Source organism: Lissotriton vulgaris, chromosome 5 (assembly GCF_964263255.1).
Source record: "Lissotriton vulgaris chromosome 5, aLisVul1.2, whole genome shotgun sequence".
Lineage (NCBI taxonomy): Eukaryota > Metazoa > Chordata > Amphibia > Caudata > Salamandridae > Lissotriton > Lissotriton vulgaris.
This window is the reverse complement of record NC_141693.1, coordinates 1,225,752,358-1,225,779,609: the sequence shown is the minus strand read 5'-3', so window position 1 is coordinate 1,225,779,609 and position 27,252 is coordinate 1,225,752,358. Positions and strand designations below refer to the sequence as shown.

At 41.8% G+C, this 27,252-nt stretch overlaps 1 protein-coding gene across 1 annotated transcript in view; it reads right to left on the bottom strand.

The window, feature by feature from the left end:
- Window positions 1–15,528: 15,528 nt before the first annotated feature.
- Window positions 15,529–27,252, bottom strand: part of LOC147712353 (olfactory receptor 10A4-like) — a 93,580-nt gene continuing 81,856 nt past the window's right edge. Inside the window, exons 2-3 of the mRNA XM_086919646.1 lie at window positions 26,336–27,072; window positions 15,529–16,485 (exon numbers count right to left, since the gene is read on the bottom strand). Coding sequence (XP_086775772.1) covers window positions 15,529–16,485; window positions 26,336–27,072 — 1,694 coding nt within the window. The remainder of the gene's footprint in view (window positions 16,486–26,335; window positions 27,073–27,252) is intronic.

Genomic DNA, 27,252 nt, shown 5'->3' with positions numbered 1-27,252 from the left:
GTTTGCTACTCAGCACTGATACTCAGCACTATCATTTTAGGTGTGTGTTATTTCATGGAGATGGAACGGGTGAGGTTACTCAAGCAAAGCAAACTTAGCGTTTTCAGAATTTGCCTTGACCTTCAACAGTAGCACCAGGATCTGGCAACACCTTCAGTGGGAATCACAGTACAAACAGCTGTTCACCTTCAGCCCACTGGTAGGTGGTGGACTTTATTCCTAATAAATGTGTAGCACAATGTTAAACAAAATAAAGACGTTAATAGTTATCAGTGCTCGTGTTTTTGCCTGAGGCATAATCCTCATTCAAACACTTTACAGAAATAAATGTCTATTTATAGCGACATTTCCAATATGAACAGCTTCTTCCACCATGATTGATGGCTCTCCAGTGCTCTAGTGTCTAGATTGTAATGGGACATGTATATTTCTACTGCAAAAAAAAACATCTTTATTTAGTATAATTGTCGTTGCAGTGCAAATCAGTGCAGGTACAAATACACCGAGAGAATTGTTAAATGCTTACAGTAAACTGGAATAATAAAGACACCTTCACATAAACCCTCATTTACCAGACTGCCAGCATGGCTCAGAGTGCCTCCAACTTAATGTACTACTGTCTCCTAAATATATCTACACTTAAGGGCAGATTTACAAGCCCCTTGCGACATCTTTACGACATTGTTGCATCACTTCTGTGACGCAGCAGCATCGTATACAATACGCCACTATGCAACATATTTACAACGTGACGCATCTAGGGAGATGTGTCACGTTGTAAAGCCCTGCGCTACAATATACCTGCATCAGGTATAATGTATGCAGGGTGGGCGTTATGTGGCAAGGAAGCCCCGTAAAAGTGATGCAGTGAAATCTACAAGATTTCACAGGAGTCACTTTTATGACCCCGCTGCATCAAAACCTTAGTAGTAGGCGTAAGGAGTGACGCAGCACAGCAAGTATAGGCAGCCCCGAGTAGTGCTGGAGTTGAGTCGCGCTTGCAACATGACTCCAGCACTGCGTCACCTTTACGCTGACAGATGCGCCACGCACCTGTCTATCCTTGCGCCACTGTGCACCGCATTATAAATGCGGCACATCCATGGTGGTGCAAGGGCATTTTTCCATCACACACAATAACTGGCGCATCCCCGCATATATACAGGTATGCGCCGGTTGTTGTAAATCTGCCTCATGATATTTGTGGCACTGCTCCTGTGTGAGAAATCTAGACAAATTAGAGAAGCTAGTTGATCTGGTAGAATGTCTGATTGCTCAATGCTCTCATTGGTCTGAAAATGCCTTTAGAAAGTTGGGCTTTTGTGCACTTACCATTTGGTACCTGCAGCCTGTTCCAAGGTCACATGATCAGGTGTGAGTAACAGTTGGGCTTTGTGTATTCCTCTCGGACAGCCACACAATAGAGGGACTAGTTGTGCCTCTATGGGTCATTGTAGGCAGGTTGGAGGGACGGGGCTGTGAGCAGGCCACTAGCACTCCAAAAGACCCTGTATCACACACATACAAACAACTTCACACTAGCCAATTGTGCCTGCAGACAGACTGGAACCAGGGCAGGGAGATAGGAAATTCCAGACACTTTGTGTGGGGGAAGTCTCCAAAAGTTTCTTCCATGTCAGGACGATGCTCCTCAGGACTTGCAAAATGCCAGAAGGGATCCACCTACAGGCACCTCCAATCTCTGCTTGTGATTATCACACAGAGCCTTAGAGTGGCCAGGCGGGGGAAAGGGTGTTGAGAAGGGTACTGCTGGGAAGGAGACCTGAAAAGACAAGAAATACCTTTACACTTAATCTTAAGTAAATCAATAAATTTTCCGAAGCTATGAATCTTATAATCATAATCACCTGTTCTTCCCTAGGTTCTGCCAGGAACGACTTTTAGTTTAGCTATAAATAGAATGCAAATAATTTTTAGTATGCTGCTTTTAGTTAAAGAAGAATTCTAATAAAAGTTTTCTAATAGTAGTATCATAAACAATACCCACCAAGTTCCTGCCTTAGGCTGCCTTTAAAGACTTTCTCCTAGAACTCCATTTTAAGGTCCTGGAATAAACATGCGCGACCTGCCACGCAACTTTGTACAAGAGTTCCTTAGTTAAGCTTAAGAAATAGTTTCATGTCTCTAGTTCACAGTTTCTCAAATGTTCCAACAAACTCCTCGCAGGTTTGTTAAATATCAAAGCAGTTTCTCAAATGTACCAACAAACTCCTCGCAGGTTTGTTAAATATCAAAGCAGGCTGAAAACTGCATTTCAAAGTCGTACAGGAAGTAACATTGCCAACTAGTATCAATGCTTGCACACGAAGATTGCAGCTCGAGTAGAGAGACGTCCTTACCCTGATTCCAATAACCCCGCTCCTTCTGTTATTCTGCCACTGAGACTGCGCCTCACTGGATCAGCTGCTCCGGGAGTCTCTGTAGGAAGGAAAGACCCGCAATGAAAGAAACCCCGCTCCAGCAAGGTTTCCAGAATAACGAGCGCGCATTATCGGGCGTGGTCCTCTTTTATAGGAGAGACCCCCCAGACGTTTTCGACGCTGTTAGGAAGAGTCCCGTGATGTCACACAGGAGGCGTGGTCATGGTCATTAAAGAATCGGCATAACCTGGAACCAACCTTTTTATAGGAAATAAAGAAGTGTCAACATAACAAGTAAAGCATATTGAAAGTACCAATGTGTAGTTCCTAGGTACAGTAAATATAGCAATGCAGCTACTTCACTAAAACATAGTTTATGCAGTAAGTGCTGCAGTCTTGAGGGTTCACCTTGCATTAAGATTCACTTAATGTTTATTGAAGTGGGCGGAGCGGCAATCCTCCAATGGATAATGAACCCTGCCACAGAGTCTGCGCAAACACCCATGCTTGCAGTGGCAAGGGTTGGTGGGGTTAATGTGGCGGAGGTTGGTGGTGCCCCTAGAGCCGCAGCCCATGAACATAACAGTACTCTCCCCTCCCAAGCGGACTCTAGGGGCTGGTTTATGAGGGTAGGAGTCATGGAACTTTCGCACCAAACGGGGCCCGTAGACATGCATGTTCAGGACCATAACCCTTCCAGGAAATCAGATACCATAACTGAGAACCCCCCCGCCTAGAATCCAAGACACGGTGTACCTCAAATTTGTCATGTCCCTTGACAGATACAGGACCTGGGGGGGAAGAACAAGTCTGCAGGGCTGGTTTCAGCAATGAAGTATGAAAAACGGGATGAATCTTCAGGCTTGAAGGTAGACTCAATCTGTAGGTGACTGGATTTGTCTGTCCAATGATTTCATATGGGCCAATAAACGTAGGGTGAAAGGTTTTCTTATTTTTGAACGTGATATTTTTGGTAGAAAGCCATACTTTATCGCCTATGACATAATGAGTGCCTGGAATGCGGCGTTTATCTGTAGATGATTTGAATGCCAATTTTCACATTCTCCAGCTGTAACATAATGGAAAAATGTACTTTTTGGATGTGTTTTACTCCAGAAGTTATTGACGGACCAGGTTTTGATCCGCAGGAAGAACCACAGGCAAATAGCTGAGATGAAAGCCATACGTAGAAAAGAAAGGAGAGGCCTGTAGAGAAGAATGATGAGCTGAGTTGTATGCAATCTCAGCTAACCAGTGTAAATTTACCCAGGACTCTTTTGTGGATGTAATAGAACACCGAAGATATTGCTTTAAAGTCTGATTAAGTCTCTCAGTTTGACCATCGGTCTGTGGATGGTATTTGTAGAAAGAGCTGGGGATATCTGCAAGGCTCGACACCAATGAGACCAAAATGTAGCAGTAAATTGAGAATCACGGTCAGAAACAATTTTCCTCGGAATGCCATGTAGACGGACAACTTGAAAAAGTAGCAGATTGGCCAATTCATAAGAGGTAGGTATATTTTTACATGCCACACAATGTCCCAACTTGATGAAGTTGTCTACAATTACTAAGATGCATGTGTGACCTCGATCTGCTGGTAAATCAGTAATAAAATCAACTGAACAGTGTTCCCATGGTCGTTGTGGTGTTTGCAAAAGAGGTAATAACCCTTTGGTTTTTCCATGTTCCCTTTTATTGCGAGCACATATCTCACAGTCAGCTACCCATTGTGACACATCCTGAGTTAATTTAGGCCATCAAAAATTTTGTTTTATTGCAGTTATGGTCTTAGATCTACCTGGATGACCTGAACAAGGATGATTGTGATGCCATCCAAAAACTGTTTTACGTAACTGTTCAGTAGGCAGAAATAGGGCATTTTCGTGAAAAGGTAATTATTGGATAATTTGTCTGTTGGCTTCCTGAGTTAACCAGTTTTTCCAGGAGAGAATTGAAAAGTTTTCTCGAACTTCATCCAAAAACCTTCCTGTAGTTATTATACAAATTACCTTGTCTGGATTGATAATAGCTTGTGGTCTTTCGGTCAGGGGCAATTGAGTTGAGTCTTGACGGGTTAGAGCATCAGCTTTTCTACTCCTGGACAAAATGTGACTATGAAATCATATTCAGAAAAGAAAAGCATCCATCTTAATTGATGGGGTGTTAGTACTCGAGCTGACTTCGTGAATTGTAAGTTGCGGTGATCAGTGAACACTGTAATAGTATGTCGTGGACCAAGTAAGTGATGTCTCCATTCTTTAAATGCTTCTCTTATCGCCAACAGTTCCTTTTCCGCAATTGTGTAATTTGTTTCTGCCAAGGATAGTTTTTTGGACATAAAAGCGATAGGATGGAGCTGGCCTGTGTTTTCACTTTGTTGCGAAAGAATCGCTCCAATTGCAATGTCTGAAGTGTCAGCTTTTACAATGTATGGTTGTTCTGGGTTTGCATGCACTAAAATGGGAGCAGAAGTAAAAGCCCTTTTTAATTGCTCAAAAGCCTCCTAAGCTTCCGCATTCCACTGGAAGGGAACTTTTTTTCTCAAAAGGTGAGTAATTTCAGCAATTGTCTGGGAAAATTATTCAATAAATCGTCGATAAAAATTTGCAAAGCCCAGAAAACATTGAACATCTCGGACATTTTTTGGGATAGGCCAATTTAACAATGCTTGCATCTTTCTTTGTGCCATTTGAAATCCTCCTGGAGTTAGAATGACTCCCAGGAATTCTACTTCGGTGCCGTGGAAATCGCATTTTGACAGTTTACAGTAAAGGCCATGTTTTTGCAACTGGCCCAAAATTGTTGAACCGTGTTGTTCATGTGTTTGGTGAGAAGTAGAATAAATCAAGATATCATCAATATAAACAGTGATGAATTTGTCAAGGAACTCGCGCAAAATGTCATTAAGAAAAAATTGAAATGCTGCAGGAGCGTTACATAGCCCAAACGGCATAACGGTATACTCAAAAAGACCGTATCTAGTTTTAAAAGCTGTTTTCCACTCGTCTCCTGCTCTCATGAGTACTAGGTGATACGCCCCCTTAAATCTAATTTGGTGTAGACTACAGATGACTTTACTTGGTCTAGTAGAACAGAGATGAGAGGAAGTGGGTATTTGTTCTTAATTGTTATTTTATTTAATGCTCTGTAGTCTGTTCACGAGCAGAGCTCTCCGTTGGCTTTTGGCACAAAAAAAAGTGGAGAAGCTGCAGGGGACTTTTGAAGGCCGAATAAAACCATTGGCCAGATATTTATCCAGGTATTCTCTAAGATGTTCATTCTCTTTTTCGGCCAGGGCATAGATACGACAGTTCGGAACCACTTCCCCAGGTATTAAGTCAATTTGGCAATCATATGCCCGATGAGGTGGTAAGGTATCCGCTTCTTTGTCATTGTAAAGATCGTGATATTTTTCGTATTGTGGGGGTAATTTAGTTTCCTTCTCTTCTGCAGTGGCGAGAGCATGATCTTGAATCAAATTCTTTTGTTCAGATTCACTTGGAATACAATTTATTTTGCAGGACTCAGAAAGTCAGATGATTTTCTTTTAAGCCCAATCTATATGAGGCTTGTGTGCTTAAAGCAAAGGCATTCCTAAAATAAACCCGTATTGAGGGGCACGGATGAGATTGAAAGAGATGTTTTCAATATGTTTTTGGGTGACTATAGCAAATTCTAATTGCATCGTCTTGGTTTGTTCAGTAATTGATCCTGAAGTAAGAACTCTTCCATCGACAGTTTGAACTATTTCTTGTTTACTCTTAGGTTCACAAGGTAAATACAAATGGTGGGCCAGGGTGACGCCTACAAAGTTACCTGTAACTCCAGAGTCAAGAAGTACAGTTATTGCATGTCTGATTTTGGGAGTGACTTCTATAATCATGTCTAAAGTCAAATACGTAACTTGATTGTTATTAGACGAATGCACTGAGGGGATTTGCCCACAACTCAAAAGATCTCCCTTTACATCTTTTGAGCTAGTTAGTTTCCCGTTGGTTTTGGAGGTGTATCTATAGTTTTGATTATTGATTGATAGATTTAGTTTTTTGGTTTAGTTGGACATTCTTTTACACAGTGGCCCTTCTTACCACAATACAGCCACAAACCATTCTTTCTTTGCAACTCTTTTTCCTCTTTGGTAAGTGCTGGACGAACTGATCCTATTTCCATGGGCTCCCCTTGATTGTCTTGAGCAGGTGGACTGAGAATTGGTCTGCTTCATTCAAAGCGAAGTCTGCTTTTCTCAGATCGTCGACCTTTTCGTTCTGCTAGTCTATGATCTAGACATAGGGTTAGATCAATCAGTTCTGTACATCCCTTTGGTTAAGGGTCTATTTGTGCCAAAACATCTTTTAGTTCATCTCGTAACCCATGATAATAAATTGCGGCACTTTTTTCTTATGGCCATTTGGTTTCTGACACTAGTCGATTGAATTGAGTTAAATACGTGATTAGATCTCGATTTCCTTGTTGTAATTCTAATAACTCCATATCTGAGGACAAAGTGACAGCTCTACGATCAAATATTTTCTCGAATTCTTTGACAAAGTTTCTCCAATTATGCAAAATGGGGTCATCCTCACGAACCAACAGGACTGCCCAAGAAGCTGCGTCACCAATCAAGTAGGAGATAAGAAAAGCCACCTTTGACTGGGCATCAGGAAAAGATGTGTGTTTGCAAGTAAAGTGTAACTCAATTTGCGTGAGAAAGATTTGGATTTTACTAGGGTCTCCAGAAAAACGTTCAGGAGTAGCCAGAGGTATCTGAGGTGGTACAGTTACAGAAATAGAGGTAGTGTGGGCACTTCCTCCCACAGCTCCATGTCCCACAGATTGCACCATGCTAGGAAATTTTCCTGGGGGAATATCAAAAGGATTACGTTCAGCTTTTTCCCTACTTTCAATCTTTTGTTGTAGATGTGCGACATTGTTTGCTAAAGCCGTAGTTCTTGTCTTAGATTCTAACAATTCTTGTTGAACCTGGCCTGGTGCCTTAAGGATATCATCTAGGGTGGCTATTCTAATATCAGGCAAGCCGGGAGGAGTACTATCCGTGGGCTCGTTATTCTGTCAGGACGATGCTCCTCAGTACTTGCATGCTGTCAGAAGGGATCCACCTCCAGGCACCTCCAATCTCTGCTTGTGATTATCACACAGAGCCTTAGAGTGGCCAGGGGGGGAAAGGGTGTTGGGAAGGGTACTGCTGGGAAGGAGACCTGAAAAGACAATAAGAAATACCTTTACACTTAATCTTAAGTAAATCTATTAATTTTCCTAAGCTATGAATCTTAAAATCATAATCACCTGTTCTTCCCTATGTTCTGCCAGGAACGACTTTTAGGTTAGTTATAAATAGAATGCAAATAATTTTTAGTATGCTACTTTTAGTTAAACAAGAATTCTAATAAAGGTTTTCTAATAATAGCATCATAAAAAATACCCACCAAGTTCCTTCCTTATGCTGTCTTTAAAGTCTTTCTCCTAGAACTCCTTTTTAAGGTCGTGGAATAAACATGCGCGACCTGCCATGCAACTTTGTACAAGAGTTATTAGTTAAGCTTAAGAAACAGTTTCATGTCTCTAGTTCACAGTTTCTCAAATGTTCCAACAAATTCCTCGCAGGTTTGTTAAATATCAAATCAGTTTCTCAAATGTACCAACAAACTCCTCGCAGGTTTGTTAAATATCAAAGCAGGCTGAAAACTGCATTTCAAAGTCGTACAGGAAGTAACATTGCCAACTTGTATCAATGTTTGCACACGAAGATTGCAGCTCGAGTAGAAAGACGTCCTTACCCTGATTCCAATAACTCCGCTCCTTCTGTTATTCTGCCACTGAGACCGCACCTCACTGGATCAGCTGCTCCGGGAGTCTCCGTAGGAAGAAAAGACCCGCGACAAAAGAAACCCAGCTCCGGCAATGTTTCCAGAATAACGAGTGTATTATTGGGGGTGATGATCATGTCACGCGAGAGGCGTGGTCATTAAAGAATCGGCAAAACCTGGAACCAACCTTTTTATAGGAAATAAAGAAGTGTCAACATAACAAGTAAAGCATATTGAAAGTACCAATGTGTCGTTCCTAGGTACAGTGAATATCGCAATGTAGCTACTTCACTAAAACACAGTTTATTCAGTAAGTGCTGCAGTCTTGAGGGGTCACTTTGCATTAAGATTCACTTAATGTTTATTGAATTGGGCAGTGCGGCGATCCTCCAATGGATAATGAACCCTGCCACAGAGTCTGCGCGAACACCCATGCTTGCAGTGGCAAGGGTTGGTGACGTCAATGTGGCAGAGGTTGGTGGTGCCCCTAGAGCCGCAGCCCGTGACCATGACATTCCACTTCTAAGTGAACACCAGGTATAGAAAGGGTACCTTCAGACCCACTCTTCAATTCAGTTTCTGGACCTGTGAAAGGACTCTCAGAGTACTGCCTGCATCTGTGCCCTGCTGAGTACTTCAGAAGGCTGCTTTGCTGCATCAAGAAGCCTGTTTTGCTTTGTAAATTTTGCTCTGAGCCCCCATAGGTCTGCCCTGCTGCTTGATCTCTGCACGTCTTCTTGAACCCAGGACTTTCACAGTGATTCCAAAGGCTAAATGGCTGACCTCCTGATCAGAGCTTTAGGGGCAGAAAAGGCTCCAACCATTGTGATCAGCACCTGGACCCTGCCTGAGTGAGTCCAGCCCAGAGCCCTTCAAATTGGTGCTAAAGGTGCCCGGATATCCAGAACTTGAGGCTAAAAATATTTTTTATCAAAAAGTGCTCTGAGAATCAAGAGAGGATCAAGATTTAGCTGCTTGTCGATCTGCCCAAGATGATGACTATGTTACAGTTCCCACTAAATTCTTCTGTGCAGGAGCAAATCCTGTTCAGCGGCTCCTCGCAGAAAGGTTATCCTGTCTCGTGGAGCTTTCATCAGCTACAGCCTGCAGCTTCATCCCCCCAAAAAAGACTAAGGTTCAGACTTTGATCTCTGTGGATTAGTCACACCATTACAATGGTGACGGACATCCGGGCTGCCAAAATATAAAATGTATGATAACCTCTGGGATTTATATTTCGGCAGACAGGATATTCATCACCTTTGTGACAGAGTAACCCATCCACCAAAATATAAATCAGGCCCTAAATCTGAATGTAGAAAACTTCACCCTGACCTTGCCCACTGTCTCTCCGATGACAATGCCTCCTCCTCAGACACCGTCAGCTGCCTTGCCCAGTTGGACTTTACCTTCACAGGCATTTTCTTTCCAAATTTCTTCTGAGTACTAAGGTAAGTGAAGACCGAGGGAGCTCCACTTCATGTATCCAATACACACATTCCATCAAAGTCGACTATAATTTTCAACTTTGCCCCAGTCTTGTGTGACTAGATTTCTGTGGTTGGTGCTTTGATCTTTTAGGTAATATTTTGTACTTCAAATTATAAAAAATCATAACTGGGTCTACTGATTACATTTTAGTTATTTTGGTATCAGACAATTTATTAAATGGTACTCTATTTTTCTAAATGGGTGTGAGATATTTCTTGTGTTGGTTTTTTATTTTTTGCTGTTTGTTTGCTGCATAAATACTTTACACATTGCCTTTAAATTAAGCCTTACTACTTTTCTGCCGATCTACCAGAGAGATAAGCACAGGTTCATTTAGTGACTGTTTGCATTTCAACCAGACAGAGATTGGGACTGTCTCACAACTTGAATTAATGCAGGAAAGCTTCATCGAACCTTGCTGGCTGTCCACCTAGTCTTGGTGGTCAACAGTGTCAAACGTTGCTGAGAGATCAAACATGCTAAGAAGATATTGTTCAACACTGTCAGAGATTATGAGGGTGTTGTCAAAGTTTTAAATGATAGCCATATTAGTGCTGAATTGTGATATAAATTAGCCCCAGGAGTAGTTTGTGGAGTTTTGCTATGCGGAATCCGCAAAGTTACAAAAAAACTCTGCAAAGTTGAGCGAGTATCCGAGTGCAGTGCGAATCGCAGTTTGTGGTGGTATTTCTGCTGCTCGGGTAAAAATTCTACCCGAGCCGCATCTCGCGCACGGTAAGTTCAAGAGCGGGGAAAAAACTTTGCTGCACATCGTGCAGCAAAGTTTTCTGCTCTCCGCGAGCTCCGTGGAGTCTAGAGTGCAGCAAACTCCATAAACGGAGCGAAGTTCATTGCCCAGGCCTAATATAAATCCAGACAGGTAGTCCTGCAGGAGGAAGTTAATCTTGATCTGTTCATATTTATGGTTATCCAATGCCTTCCCGATGATCTAACACATGATCAGTAGATAGCTGTAGCAAGATATGTCCATTTTTAGGGGCTTGCTGGAGGCACCTTGTGTTAAGAATGCAATAAAGATATTAGGATAGGGAGTCAGGAATTCACTGGATTGTTTCCTCCAATTTAAAATGATAGGATGGCATCATCTTCATGTGCAATAGCCTTCACGAATTGAAGTAGATGCTCTAGGTCATCAGCAGGGTATATTATGAAAGCAAAATATTTGGATATGTTATAGGCCATTTTACAGATAGTGGGTGTTTGTGTGTAGTTTGTTTGTTAGTAAACCCTGTGTCACTTGTCCTTTGAGCAGACATTACCATAATGTTGTGGCTATGATTACCGTATGAGAGGCATTCAATGCGATTGTGATATTGGGGCATGGGAGGCTTATTCAGTCCTTGTGAGTACCTGATGCAAATGATAAGTTAGCAACTGGTGAACAAGCTGGTGGATTTACTAAAAATACAAATCTTGCATTTCTGCACTCTAAATGAGGCGTAGAGACAACATTGTTCATTTTTCATAATATATTTAAAGTTTATATTTGAGCAATAGTTCATTGTTGCATTGAGGGTCACTTGTTACTGATGCTAATTTATCGTTCCAAAGGGCACTTGCTGTTCTTTCATGATTTTTGTGTAGGCATTACGTTATCCAGTTATAAAATATTGATACCGAAGCCCTGTTAACTGAGTCCAAATAAGAAAAGTCCAACAGATGGATAGTGCTGAAAGATTCAGTAGTTTATTCCTCATATGATCCACAATTGAGGCAATATTTCCACATGTAGCTTGATTGTAAACTTGTTATACATCAAAAAAAGCTGACGAGTGTTTCATCACAACTGCGACTTTTTCAAAGCTGCACAAGTATCCAAAAAATGAGACTACATTTATAGACAAATCTAAATTAAAAATGCTCATGCCCAAAGTTACAAAGCAGTAATAGATAGACAGGAAAGTCCCAAAATCCATGGATATGTACCCAAAATTGCCAGTGAAAATCATTTCACAAGAGCAGTAAACACACACGTATTATCAGCTCATGACCATTGTGTGGTATACAAGCATATAGCTACATGTGCTCATCAAATGATCATTGAGAGACAAGAGCGTGTAAACCCATAATATTCAATTGTCCCTAAAAGATTGTATCCAAAGCCAGATAGTATCTAGAAAGGGGAGTGCCGAGCCAATGTGTCAGTAGAGGTTAAAATAAATACCTAAATAAATAAATAGGATATAATAGCAAAACGTAAACCTCAAGGTTCAAAATCGTCACATCAATCATCAGATATGTCAGAATCCAGGTCTGAGTTACAAGATCCAACCACAGTATACAGGGATTTGTGGTGTTAAGAAAAAAACACTCTACAACATAAAGCATATATATTACTGGCAGCGTTGTCATAAGTAAACAGGAAGGCGCCATAACATGAGATGAGAATGCAAATCCAAAATTTTTAAAACTTGCCTAAAGTCAGTCACATACTTTTATTCAGCTATTATAGCCATAAAAACACAGATAAATTAAACAATACACAATTGTGAAAAGGAAACATTAAAATATAAAGTGCTATGGTACATTAAGTGCTGATTTCGTTGCCACAGAAAGAGATTAACACATTGATAGAAAAAGTGGTTTTCCAAGAACATTACATTATAAAAACATTTTGTGCGTAACATTTCTTTGGCCCCAAAATGGTAACATTTCAGCTTACAAAAACCCTCATAGAAGTAAATGAAGATGACAGACGACTCTTATAATACATAATATTGTTTTTATTGGAACATTCAATTATCTCCTAATTCTCAATGCATGCCAGATATAACCAAGAACTACATGACATATAAAGAAGGAATCTTAGTTAAAGTCAATAAATTGCAAAAAATCACCACACCATGAAACGCAGGGAAATCAAAGTACTACACCCGTGCTCAATGAAGGTCTTTTCCAAACGATATAGTACTGATGATTAGTCCAGCTGCCATAATAAGCCTCCAACTATAACATAACAGAATAGAGTAAAACATAGAGATTACGGATATACTCTTCCAAAAAGTATGTCCCTAAAGGCTACAAATGACAGTCAAATCTACCAACCTGTAGATTTGTCAGCTTTCCAAATCTGAGTGAGCAATCAAAACAAAATAATGGCCCCACAAACGCCATATAGGCGTGTTGGCAAAGAAATAAAAGAAGGACCCAATGGCAAGTAGCTGTAAAGATTTGCTGCCATTTCAGAAGGAGCAACCAGTGTATGCATACAATGTGGTTCATGGACTACATTTTCATGAATCACAGTCAATAGTCACCATCAAACACACCAAACTAAACTGTCCCAAAAAACAAAATCAAGATTCATCACAACATTTTAATGTATTCAATATTAACAATAGAGGCCCTCTTAATGTACGAACAAACTTGTAAAGTCACACTGAAAAAATAATAAGAAAGGGACTGAAACAAATTGCCATTTGTGATTACGGTCATCTCCTAGATAGGCAAAATATGCAAGGCGTAAAAAAGATACATTCACCCAAAAAGTTAGATAAAATCCAAAAGCAGTAAGAAAACTGTATGAAGAAACAGATAGAAAGTCACATATGCACAATAGAGTTAAAGGTGCATCAACATATATATATATATATATATATATATATATATATATATATATATATATATATATATATATATATATATATATATATATATATATATATATATATAATAATAATTGTAAATATGTACAACTATCCACTGAAACAAGTAAACAAACAAAGGTACATTAGTCAGTAAGGAAGACATATAGTTCCCTGTCGGTATTAAGCCCTCCCTCCACAGCTCTAAGTCTGATAATCCATTTTTTTTAAGTGTTCCAAAGGTAGACACTTCCCTTTTGGGATACACATGAATAGTGAGCACACATCAAGTGTGACGAACATGTATTTTTCTAACCAGTGAATATCAGTCAATTTGTTTACCAGATATTTCGTGTCATGAATATATAATGACAGATTGCATACAATCGCATTTCGTTATCAATGCTGATATTATACATCACATAGGAAACTATCTCAGTCCTCAAAGTTCCATGTCATTTCGAAACTAATTGGATTACACTAGTCAATAATTTTGCTATGAAAAACATGTTTTCATTTTCCCAAAATAAACAGTTTTACAATGCCCACCTTTGTGTTGTGTTTTCAGTGGAGTGGTGTGGCTCACTGGTTAGAGGCGGCAGACCCGGAAGCAGAGATCGGCCCGGGACCAGGGTTCAATTCCCGACGCGGCAGGGTCGTGGATCAGGGTCAGCGGACTCGATAATTCTCACCTCAATGCCTACTCTAACCAGGGATCACACTTGGCTACTCTGGGCATTAGCTTGCCTCATCTCTACAACGGCCCCCCACATTTGCCGGGGATGCCTGGTTTCACCTTGGAGATACCCAGTAGGGACCATCTCACAGGGATAGCCAGGACGGGTTCCCCAGCGGTCTACAGCGCCAGGACGCCTCAGGGCAGCAGTGCGCTTTACAAGACACATACATTACATTACAATATATCATAATTCAATTAATTAGCTGCATCAGTGAATGTGCTGTTCTGGGGAAATGCTTTGCAAAATATTAATTTCTTCTTCAGGATCTACCATTACAAATTATTACATCTGAATATAATAATCCATATGCCTTTATTAAACATCCCTTTAAACTTTTCCTTCCATCTTGTCCACTTTTCATTTCAAGCCACATTATCTGCCTCAGCTCTGCAGGGAAAACATTCTTGTTCATGAATCCTGTTACATTGGATTAGACCTAATAAAATCTTTAAATAATAAAAACAAATGGGAGTGCTCACATTTCTTCCTCAAAATAGTATAATATTCAAACTTTCTTCCTCAATTCTCACTGCGTAAGACTATATGAAGAGCTGTCTACTAAGGCCGATAAAATGTTTTGCGTTGGTGTCTTTTATAGTTCTAGCTCTTTCTGTGCCCATCTAGAACTGGAAGTGATTCCGTCTGCCTGTTTTGCTTTACAGGCTCTCCCCATGCATGATTTGGCCTTTCCTCTTTATCTATGAGTCAGTGCTATCTGTTTTCATCTTGATTTACCTCCCACTTGCATTTTATTGGTCTTTTTTTATTTCAGGCATGGGTGCCATCTTCTAATTGATTTATCCAAAACACTTTCCTTTGAGTTTCTATTTATTGTCTTACACCTGTTGTTGGCAGCAGAGCAAATTTAGCAATAATTTGAAATCATATTTGAGGTATTGTATGGTGTGCTTCCATCTAATGCCTTGCCACAAGGCATGGTTTATCATTTAGAATGTTTGACTTTTGGCTTGTGGGTTGTTTGCCTGCTTTATATTATTTGACAGGGTGATTTAATCAAATGGAGTACGAATGAACTTTCAAAACTATAGCCTCTCAACTTGATTTTTCTGCCTGCCTGTAAATGTATTACACATTGACCTTGAATATAACAATTTTACAAATATTGCAGTTTGTGAGTATACTATTTTTTCCTATTTTCAGTTTAGAATATTAATTGAACCTCACATTCATGTTAGACTTGGAACTATTATTTTACTCCAATCAACAAGGTTTTTTGATTGTGTATTTGAAACTGTGAGTGAACGATAGACTTATGACTTTTTAGATCTTTAGGCTATCTGATATGATTGAACACTCAATTGCCAGACCCTCTGTTCTGCCTCAGAGAGCATGCTTTTTATTCACTCTGCACAAACAGCGGAATTCTCCTATTCAGTAACCAATTGATAGACATGCTGCACGCTGTATTAGCGGGGATGCTTTCTTATTGGCTTGTGTTTCATCCTTAGCACTTCTACATTCACTAGTCAATCAGTTTCCTTCTGATCAGAGACCAGAGTCCTCTTTTGATGTCTTGGTTCCTCAGACTGTAGATGAGAGGGTTGAGCAGTGGGGTCCCCACGCAGTAGAGAAGCGAGAGTAGCTTTCCGCTAGATTCAGCTCCCTCCGCTTGGATCCGTAGGTACACCACCATGCCAGATCCGTAAAGGAGCGCCACAGAGACCAAGTGTGAGCCACAGGTAGAGAAGACCTTGCGCCGCCCCACAGAAGACTTCATCCGCAGAATGGTGGAGAGGATGTTGATGTAGGAGTAGAGGATCAACAGAAAAGGGATCAGCATCATAAACACGCTAACGACAAAGAGGGAAATCACATTGATGCTTGTGTCCCCACAGGCCAACTTAAGGACGGGTGGAAAGTCACAGAAAAAATGGTTGATGTTATCATTGGCACAGTAGGTCAGACTGAATGTGAGCAGGACTAGCTCAAGAGCAACCAAAAAGCCAGTGAACCATGTCATGGCCACCAGCACCACGCAAGTCTGCATAGTCATGATGGACACATAGCGCAGAGGGTTGCAGATAGCGATGTATCGATCACAGGCCATTACCCCCAGAAGGAAACACTCGGTCACACCCAACACAGAGAAGAAGAACATCTGTGCGGCACACGCAGTGAGGGAGATTCTCCGGCCCAGGGGCTGGAAAGTGGCCAGCAGTTTTGGAACAGTGACAGTGGTGAAGATGACTTCCTGAATGGATAGATTCCTGAGGAGGAAGTACATTGGAGTGTGCAAGTGGGGGTCTGACTTGGTTACAGCGATAATTAGCATATTCCCTATGAGAGTGCACAGATAGGCCAGTGTAAAGAGCAAGAATAAAAATGCCTGAAGCTGCGGGGCGAGGTCTGAGAATCCGATCAAGTAAAACTCTGTTAAGGAGGTCAGATTGCTCTTGAGTGCAATTTCTATTGGGCTCATCTGAAAGGAGAAGGGAGAAAACACTGGATAAGGTCAATGGCTAGAAAAATCAGAGAAAAGCAGAACATCAGTGCATTTAATCTACAGCTGAGACTTGGCAGTCAGTCGCATTGAGAGATGCACAAACATTGGAATTGAGGGTGAGCATAGGCATAGCTGAGGATGTGGAAGGACAAAGATACATCATGGAGTACTGGTTATGCAGCTGCAGTACTAGACAAGAAACTCTGAAGGAGCCTAGTGCTGTGTACAATATTGCCCAGGGCCCGATGTAGCTCTAGCAGAGCTCAGTGCAACATTTTATTTTGGACGCCTTCCTAATGACCTCCCTCTCCATGCATTCCCTCACTGCCATCCTCCAACACTTCCCCTCACCTCTCCATAGCCCCTCTCTCATCTGCATTTCATTTGTTTTATAGGCTACTCATACCAGTGCTGGGTGTCCGATCACTTGACATGACACACACATTGTACACAGACAATGGATCATACTTGAGTAAATCAGTCTATAGGAAAAGGTACTTACAATAATGAGTATCACAAGGTGCAAGAATCACATGTCATTCACAGTAGGCAATATATTTGAGCAGTGTTTTGTCTACAGAAGCACAAAGTCAGGATTTAAAACATGCAACAGTGGTTGGGATTGGCTTTACTAATAGAATTGTATCTCTATTCAAACTAACCCTTATTAGCAAAATTAGGATAATAAAAAACTGGGGGAAAAAATGTAATGTTTTTGCCTATACTGTGTGGTATTGCAAGCGGCTATTTGATGCCAGTTCACAAGGCACTTTACATATTGGGATTGAAACTAATGACCTACAAGTAACAAAAGGATCTCTGTGTCAACAATAGCAAGCAGTAATCCACTGAGCTATCCACATAAAATACAGTTCTGTGATCTGAATGGTACACATTTTTTCAGCAGTCATATGAAACCTTTGCACTACTTTATGATGAGTCAAAACTACCAGTAGACAAAACTCCCATCTCTCTCCTGCAGGAATTTTGATCACCACAATTATCCTGACATTATATTGTTGTTTTTAAAGTGATGGACACCCAAGTAACTCTGCAGCAGGTGCTTTTAAACCCATACGTTATTTCTAAACGCAGCGCCCCACAAGCTCAGTGCCAAGTACGGCTGCACTAGTCGCACCACCCTAAATCTGGTAGATGTTGAAATATATTATCAGATGGATTAACAGCTAAGAGAACAGGTGTCCTCTGTGGAGTACCTCTAAAGCATGATATCTTCCTTCGTAGATCAACACTTTTCATATTCCTCATGGCTCAGTTTCATGTATTCAAAAGTGCCAATTATGGAGAGATCCCACCTTGATCCTGCTGATCTTATCTTGAAGGCCAGAGGACTGACCTTTGGGTAAGAAACATAATTCTACAAAATCATGTGTTCCGTATTTTAATAATGGCAAAAAGGGTAGGTAATGCAGTCTTTAATCACAGTCAACATACTCTGAGAGAGCGCATTGCTCCACAGAGCATGTATGACAGTTCAACCATCAATAAAGGAACCCCTGCATTCCTCACATTCTATGAAACATACCATAGAGAAGAAAAGATAGGGGGGGGGAAGAAGGATAATGGACTACGTATTGATTATGAGTTAATTAACTTACTGTTTTGTGCTTAGAGGAGATATTGCTTTTGGAAGTTAGAATTGGCGACGAGACAGAAATGCACCCAAATATACAATGAACAACAATGAGCATACATTATGAAAACATCATATACAATTTAGGATACAGTTTAATTTCCTCCTTAACTTTAGGAAATACTTTGTCTAATTGTTTGGAATCTTTGTGTTGCTTTTATATATCAGTTTAGGACTACGTTATCAGGTTTCAGTGATGGATTTAGGCCTAAAGTCACTGATATAAAGGCAGCACCACAGTAATTCTGCTTCTTGGAAGCACCCCGCAGGGTGTATATCCCTTTTGATTGACCTTGATCGTGTAATAAACGCCACAGTCTTGACACATTAAAAAAGTAGCCTTAAATACACCATAAGGGCAATCAGAGAGCAGTAAAAAGGAGCAACACATTCTACTACCAAACCCACATCACTGAGCTATCTAACAAAAAGACTGTGTTGTGTCAAGGTCTACAAAGTGATAACTGAGCCAAAGACTCTTGAAAACACACGTTGTGCTTCACAAGGACCTACTTACCCTGTTTTCTATCAAAGATGACTAAGCTGAGGGACTCAGTTATTAAGAATCTTGGGGGAATATTTCATGTCTCATGGTTCTGTTTTGAAACTTTTGTATAGGTTTTAAATTATATATTTTAGATTGTAGCGTTGCCCAGAAGGCTATGTATGTTTATATGCTGGAAAGTAATAAAGAAAGGAATATTTAAAAAATTAATCCTGAACCTTTCTCTTCCCCAACACTACATCCCACTTTGCATTCATCTGTTACAATCTTCCATCCTCCAAACCTTATCCAAGTTCTAAAAATAAAGTGTAAGGTTTAGGCTTACATTCTAACTTGGGAGTTAATACCAGAGAGGTATTTCCACTCTAGAAATTAATGATATAACGAGTACTTGTAATTATAAAAAATAGATGGTAATGAATTATGTATAATCTCTATCGCCAAATTTTTACATGGCATGTGGATAATCCGTGCCGACGCCTTGCGTAACCAATGAATTTTTGAGGTATGACTGTATTCATTGGTTTTATGAACCTGGTATATAGATGGTGGTTTTTATGGATATTACTCTTTTTATAAGTATTTTATATTAACTTATTGTATTTTTGTATGACCAGAATATGTAACTTTGGATCATTTTCTATGGGGATCTTGTATTTTGTATGGATGAACTCAATGTTTTTATGGTTATTGTTTAAAAATGTAAATGTCTTTTATGATTATGTAATCGAATAAAGACTATTTGAATTGAATTGAATTGAGTACTTGTAATTGTTATATGCCGGAAAACCAAAGTATTTGAAATTGTATCCTATGGTGCCCAAAAAGAGGGAAATGACTAAAGGAATTGAGTTACAGCATCTGATTCCCATGGTAAGTGCACATTTTTCACCCGGTTCCCATATGAGAAAATAAAAGGTATGAAGATGGGGAAAAGTAGGTGGGGAATTGAGCATGCAGTATCCTTACATTGGTTCAGAAATCCATTTCCACCTGTTTTGGATTTTCACCGGCCTTCGAGTGTGTACTCACGCACTCAAATGTGTACTAAGATCTATGCCTCGTTTGGGTGCCTGAACCCTTGTTCCAGAGAATGCTGTGACCTGTATTCTGGATTCAAAAGGAGAGATGAACCGTTCCACACTTCTTTGTATCTCCAAGAATATGATGGCTAGCAATAGACCTGGGCAAAGACCCGGAAAAAACAGAAACACTGGCAACCCCTCTGACACGTAACTCTGCTAGCTGATGATGTCATCTACTTGATTCAGAGTCGGTATCTAAAAACAAGATTTATATCTTTGATACCTTATCTCTGCAAGATTCACTGAAAACTCGCTATAAAAAATGATATATTTCTAGAATATCTCTTCTGTCTGTCAAGGATACTGATGGAACTCTGACATTTCTGGAACTGAAATAATATCTATGCAATAACTTAGGTTTTTGTGAACCTCACTCCCTTTTCTGATTAGGACAACTCCTGTTTTTGGTATACACACTCTCTTGCTGTGATACAGTCAATGCCGTTTCTTTAACTGCAATTTACCAACCATTCGTCAGCATTATAAAGCACACACTGGTACCAATGAGTCACTTTCCTAAGCACATGTCAATAATGTGGTATGTACTAACACATGCATGATGAAGAATCAGGTGTGTAAAGATTCTGAGGATCCTTTCACATCCTCGAGTAATGTGAATACAAATGTACAGCAAAAATGTCAAATTAAGGCCTGAGTCAGTACTTGAAAATATTCAAGTTCCAAAGTATGACTTAGGGCTTGATATCTTAAGATATGCAAAAAATGGTCACAAAATGCACGAAGTAGCATAATATGTACTAATAGATCTGTTTGCAAAACAAGATATCGCACGGGGTCACAGAACGATCAGCCTAATTAATATTCATTAGGAAGGTCGCAATTTGCAATCTTCTATGATTTGCTGCAATGTCAGGGATGATGGCCTGCAAGGGACAGCAGATCACCACCCTGTGATTGTATTCCAAAATACAAACCTTGTTGTTTTCAAAGTACCTTATCTTCTATAAAGGACCCGGGCTGCTTTAAAAAAAGTTTTCCACTTTAACAAACTTCAGGGGGAACAGGCAGCTGGTCCTTTGGGCCAATACCTAATCCCCCCACCCCCGCCCCTGAGTCTGCCACTCCTATTCACAAAGAGGAAGGAGTCCAAAGGGGATACCGTCCCAATGCAAATCAGTTACCACCCCATGTACCGTAAAGACTTGCAATCAGGAAGGACTGCCACTTTTGTGCCCCTGCAAATTTGCAATTCGGTATGGGTTGCTAACACATTTTGCAATCCAGAAAAACCTTTCAAAATGGCAAAATGGGGTAAGTGCATAAGAAAAAGGAATTTTGTAGTACCAAAAACTCTGCAAATTGGCAAATGGCAGGGTTTGCGACTGCCAAATTCTGTAGTACATCTGGTGCTTAGTTCTTAGAATAGTTCTCTGTGTTCATCTTCAACTTCCAATCATGCTTACCAAAGAAAAACAAACAATCTCCAGGGTTTTCACAAGATCTGGTAACAGATTAATGGCGGCAGCAACAAAGTACCTCGATTGACTAAGAAGAACACCATGGAACATGCAGAAACGAATTCTCACATCTTCAAAATGGCCAACTTAGGGGGTCATTATGATGGCGGATTCCTCGCATACTCCGGGCCGGCGGAAGCCACCGCCGGCCCGGAGTATGCGGGGAATCCGCCGAGGAGGCCTGAAAGACCCACCGCCAAATTAGGATGGCTGGTAGGTCTCACAATCTGTCCTCCACTTTTCCGCCGCGGTCGGAAGGCGACCACGGCGGAAAAGCACTAACATGGCTGGCGGTGTCTATCAGACACCGCCAGCCATATTAGGATGTAGGGAAAGTAATGCTTTTCCACAGCGGCTTTTCCGCCGTGGAAAAGCATACGGACATTCACTTTGGGGGCCCGTTGTGGGCCCCCTGGGTGAAGGTTGCGCGGGGGGTGGACATGGGGGGTACCTATGGTACCCCCCTGCCTTTGCATGCACGAAGCAGCAGGCACCGCGCGGTGCCTGCCGCTTTGTGCATGCAAATGCACTGCTATCATTTTTTACATTGCGGCGGGTGCTGCTTCAAGCAGCACCCGACGCAATGTAAAACATACAGGATGTGACCGCCAGGGTGGCGGTCACATCCTAATTGCCATGGAGGGACCGCCGCTGCCCATGCGGACGGTCCCTCCTACTCAGGGGTGCGTCCGTCCGCCATCCTAATCGACCCCTTAGTTTCCAAACGTCCATGAGACTTCTATGGCTTAAAGAGAAGTGTAGACTCCAAATTTGCATTCAGACACCTATGCATAGCATGTTCTCCAAAGATGTAAACGCCTTTTGCCCAGCGGCGCCAACATTCCCAGTCAGCTGCCAGCCTTTCCATCCCAAGAATGTGCAAAGACCTTGTGAGTTTAGAGCATTGTGCTCGGCAAGGGTGTGAGTGTGGAAGGGAGAGTCTGTGCCATAGATCATGACAGGACCTCAAACATCTGCTCAATAACTCTCATGGCACAGAACTATTAATACCCTGCATAAGGATGATATACAAAACTTAAGAAAACTCATGTGGATCCTTAGAATCTTTCAAACTACTGTCCCATCACCAGCCTCCTATGTCCAAGAAGTATCCTGCAACCAGAGGTCGCAAATAGTGATGGGTGAATATACATAGGGCCTCGTGCACAGTATGGTAGCTAGTCCATCTGTCCCCAGGGCAGTGTTGAGATATATTTCACATACCTGGAGGAAGACCGACCCCTATACTTAGCAACCTCTGCCGGGCAGGCAGAGATCTCTGTGCTAGTAGCAAAGCTGCAGCTTCTGTGAAGGCATTGAAACATTGCTATGTGGGGGTTTAATGTACTCACTCAGCAACGTTTTTTTTTCTCCAAAACACAATGCTCAAACCATGAGTGATTAAAAACAACAATAAATGTCCCAGACAAATAAGGACTTTTCTCCCAGCTTGTGGTGGTCATTTATTTTGTTTTCCTGTTCAGGACCGCCAGGCTCCCTCCTACATAGAGCAGACAATCTCAGGTACTTTGACCAATGGACAAACAGCAGACTGCCAGAAACACAGCTGTTTCACCAACTTTAAATAAAGCAGGGGCTCTGCGAGTTTGGTTAACAGGATTTCCTTCAACTTGTTGATGGAATGTACCATCTGCCAAACTGTGAATGAGGGTCTTAAGGACATATTTGCAATATTTTGGCATAGGGCAGCGCTGCAAGCCTTCCAGCTGAGCTGCCCTATGTCAAATTTGAAGGGCATGAAGTTTCTGTATCTAGAAGATGCAGCGCATTCCTGTCCTTTCTGTCAGCGCCGTTTTAAAAACTGCAGCCGAGCGCCAATGCAGGCACAAAGGACTATGGGGCTAGGGTGTCTGCTTTGTTGGCATGATTGTTTTTGTGCAGGAAGGCAAGCCTTCCTGCACAAAAACAATCAAAGGAGGCGTTGTTCTCATTCTATGTGTGCTGCAGAATGCAGCACACATGGAAAGAGGAAAAAAACTAGGAGAAATGTAAATATTTCTCCTCGTTATGCTTGCTTTGGGAAGGTGTTAGTTTTGACGCCGCGCGAGATTTACGCTATGCTGTAAACCTGGGGCAGTGTAAAAAACAATGGGTGTTGCGTTGGAACACCCACAATAACACCCATGGAACACCCCTTTTACGCGGAGTAAGGCATTGCCTTACTCCATAGTTACAAGGCCATGAAACGCCATGCTGGGTGGCTTTGCGCGGCATTGTAAATATGGACTGGCACACTGCTCCCCTGGATCACCACAAAAGTGACGCCCCGACAGTATAAAAGAGCCGCAGTGGCATTGTAAATATGCCACATAGTTTATTTGACATGGAGCATGTTACTGTCACAAAAACGACTTGTTTAATCTTGTTAAGCAAGTGCAGGTGACCATTTGAAAATTGGGACTGTTAGACCTGGCATCCTTGGTGTGGTTTCCCCTGACTTTTTGTCTTCTGACCTCCTGTTTTGCTGACTTCGTTTTTGCTGACTTTAGGATTTTGGGTACTTTACGACTACTAACCAGTGCTAAAGTGCATATGCTCTGTAATTTAAACATGGCAGCACTGGCGTATCCACAATTGGCATACTAAACTTACTTATAAGTCCCTAGTAATGTGCAGTATATGTGCACAGGGCCTGTTAATTAAACGCTACTAGTGGGCCTGCAGCACTGATTGTGCCCTTAAACATGGCTCCAGCCTGCTAAGGCAGAGCCTGTGTTGCAGTTTCAAACTGCCATTTGGACCTGGTAAGTTAACCTACTTGCCAGGCATAAACCTTACCTTTTTGACATATAAGACACCCCTAAGGAAGGCTCTAGGCAGCCCTATTGGCAGGGTGCAGTGTATTTAAAGGTAGGACATGTACTTTTGAGTTTTACATGTCCTGGTAGTGAAAAACTGCCAAATGTGTTTTTCACTACTGCAAGGCCTATCTCTCCCATTGGCTAACATTAGGATTCCCTTTAAACGAATATATGACGTTAATTAGCAGACCATTACTACGCATGATTTTACTGCAATGTTGTTACATCGCAAAAACCATAACTTCGCAATATTAAACTGTGCATGCTTTTAGTACGCAAATACATTGAAAATATTTAAATATGCTCTTTCACCGCTGTATTTTAATACGCATATCACTTATATCGATTTTGGTCACATAATAACTAAAATTTAAACAGTAATCGTAACATATGTGCTGTTATGGGATGACATGGTAATAGGGGTTTAGGGTGGGGGAGTATTTTAAAAAACCGACATAAAATTATTTTTTTATTTTTTTGAATAAATACCCTTTTTTTTTACAAAAAAATACTCGTTTTTTTTCATTACTTATATTTAATATGCCCTTCACCCTTTCAAAAATGATTCGTCCTAATCCTAAAAAAGTTCTTTTTTAAATTAATTTTTTAATTAGTTCTGATTTCTCAAATCGTACATTCCACGTATATATCAATATGTACATTTTTGAAAATGTCTTTATATTATAAATACAATGTATTTTCTAACTTGTAACACCTACCACTATTTTTAATAATAATAATAATTATAAAGGAGCTTATAGAGCGCCTGGTAACGCCTTCACGGCATGTCCCCGCGCTGTGGAGCGAGAGACCTACCAGAAGTCAGGGAGCGGACCCCGATTCCTGCTCGGCACTATGTAGTGAATAGGTGAGTTTTGAGAAGACTCCTAAACCTGGACTCAGAGCTTTAAAGCCTAAGGCATTTCGGGAGTTTATTCCAGCTTTGTGCGGCTAGGAACCTGAAAGAGCGGACGCCCATCCTGGCTTTCTGAAACCTGGGAATAACTAACTGTCCTGTCCCTACTGATCTCAGCACTCTACCTGGCACATACCTGGTAACCAGATCTCCTAGATAGGAGGGAGCCTTGTGCCAGAGGATACGATGACATATGAGCAGGGATTTGAAAAAGATCAGTTTCTTGATAGGAAGCCAGTGAAGGGCTGCCAGGGTAGGCTTGGAAGCCGCTCTTCTAGGTAATCTCATTACCAACCTAGCTGCTGCATTTTTTAAAACTTGTAGGCGGCTAAGATTCTTTTCAGATGCTCCCAAGTATAGCACGTTCCCGTAATCCAGGCGGGACGTGATAAGCTCTTGTGTCAACGTTTTTCTGGCCCCTAGGGGGAGCAAATCCAGTGTTTTATTTAACGTTTTTAAGACACCAAAGCATTTCCCTACCAGCCGCCAAATATGAGCTTCATAGGAAAGGGTGGGATCCACCCATATCCCTAAATTCTTAGCCTCCTTACAAGGAGTGGGTGTGGTGCCTAGGCATTGAGGCCACCAGTTATCCGTCCAGCTGAGTGAGTTCCCACCTACCACCATCACCTTGGTCTTTCCTCCATTTAACTTTAGGCAGTTTTTATTCATTCAGGAGGCAAGCTCCTGCATGCATGCCCTAAAGTTGGAGGCCTCGGCCGAGGGAGCCTGGGATAGTGATATCAACAACTGGGTGTCATCAGCGTAAGAGACTAACTCCACTCCATATGCCTGCACCACCTCAGCCAGGGGGGCCATATACAGATTGAACAGAGTGGGGCTCAGGGCAGAGACCTGTGGTACCCCCTGCTCTAAAGCAACCTCGGTGGATAGAAAGGAACCCCGCCGGACCTGGAAACTCCGGCCCGTCAGGAAGGATTTCAGCCAACCCAAAGCTGGGCCCAACACACCCCCCTTGTTCAGACACTGCAGCAAGGTGAAATGTGCCACAGTGTCGAACGCCGCACTGAGATCAAGCATAATCAGTGCCATGGTGTGCCCGGCGTCCACTCCTTGCCTGATGGTCTCCGTGGCTCTTAGAAGGGCCGTTTCTGTGGAATAACCCGCCCGAAAACCCGATTGAGAGGGGTGCAGGAGATTATCCCCCTACAAAAACGATATCAGCTTGGTATTCACCACCTTCTCAGCTACCTTGGCTGCATACAGCAGCAGTGAAATAGCTCTAAGATTTTCTAGGACGTCTTGACTGACATTGGGGTTTTTTCCTAATTGGTAGGACTACCGCTCTTTTTCAGGCCCTTGGTAGTGTCTGGGATTCGAAATAGGTCTCCAGGACATATCTAACATAAGGCTCCAGAACCACCAGGCTACCTTCTAGCACCTTGGGCAGAGCTGGGTCTTTTGGGGACCCAGATTTAATGCTGAGGCAGATGTTTTTCAGCGTTTCCGGAGGGTGGACTGTAAACTGTTCTAGTCTCGAACCCTCTTGACTGTCTCCTATCACTTCCTCAAAGACCAGACCGCTCTCAGGACAGCTCAAAAATGAGGCACAGATGTTCCTAGCTTTCTGTGCAAAATAATCTGCTACTCTGTTGCACTCGGCTACTGAATTGTTGTCAGGTGCATTGGAGCTGGCCACCGTAGATATCTCTTTAAAGATTCTGAAGAGTTCCTTGGCGGAGTTCTCCGCCTCCCCTATTCTGTTTTTATAGTGAGAAGCCTTGGCCCCTCTCAATAGCACTTGAAATTTCCTATGGGCTATTCTAAACAATTCCTTTTCCTGACTTCCCAGTCCCTTCCTCCAGCTCCTTTCTAATCTCTTGCATTCAGTCTTAGCTGTCTGCAAGTCGGGGGTGAACCAAGGAGCCGATTTCCTAGGACTAATGTCAGGTCTCATCAGCCATGGGGGAGCCACCTCATTGAGAGCCTTCAGGATGCGCTCATCTAATTTTTCATTGGCACTCTCACTATCAGCCCCTCCTGGAGGGCCTCCTTCCCGCAGCACCCTACTAAAAGCGTCCTGCGAGAAGGTCTTCCATTTCCCACAGGGATAATTCCAATGTCCCTCCTTTTGCAATTCATCTGAAATTATGTTAATATTAAAAGGCATCATGAAGTGGTCCAACCATGGGACTGGAAGCGGTGTGCCCACCACCACCCACTCCCAGCTGGCAAATACTGGATCTAACAGATGACCAAGCTTATGAGTGGGGGCACAGGATTTGAGTTCCAGCTGCATAGTCTGCAGATCTTGTCTCAGCT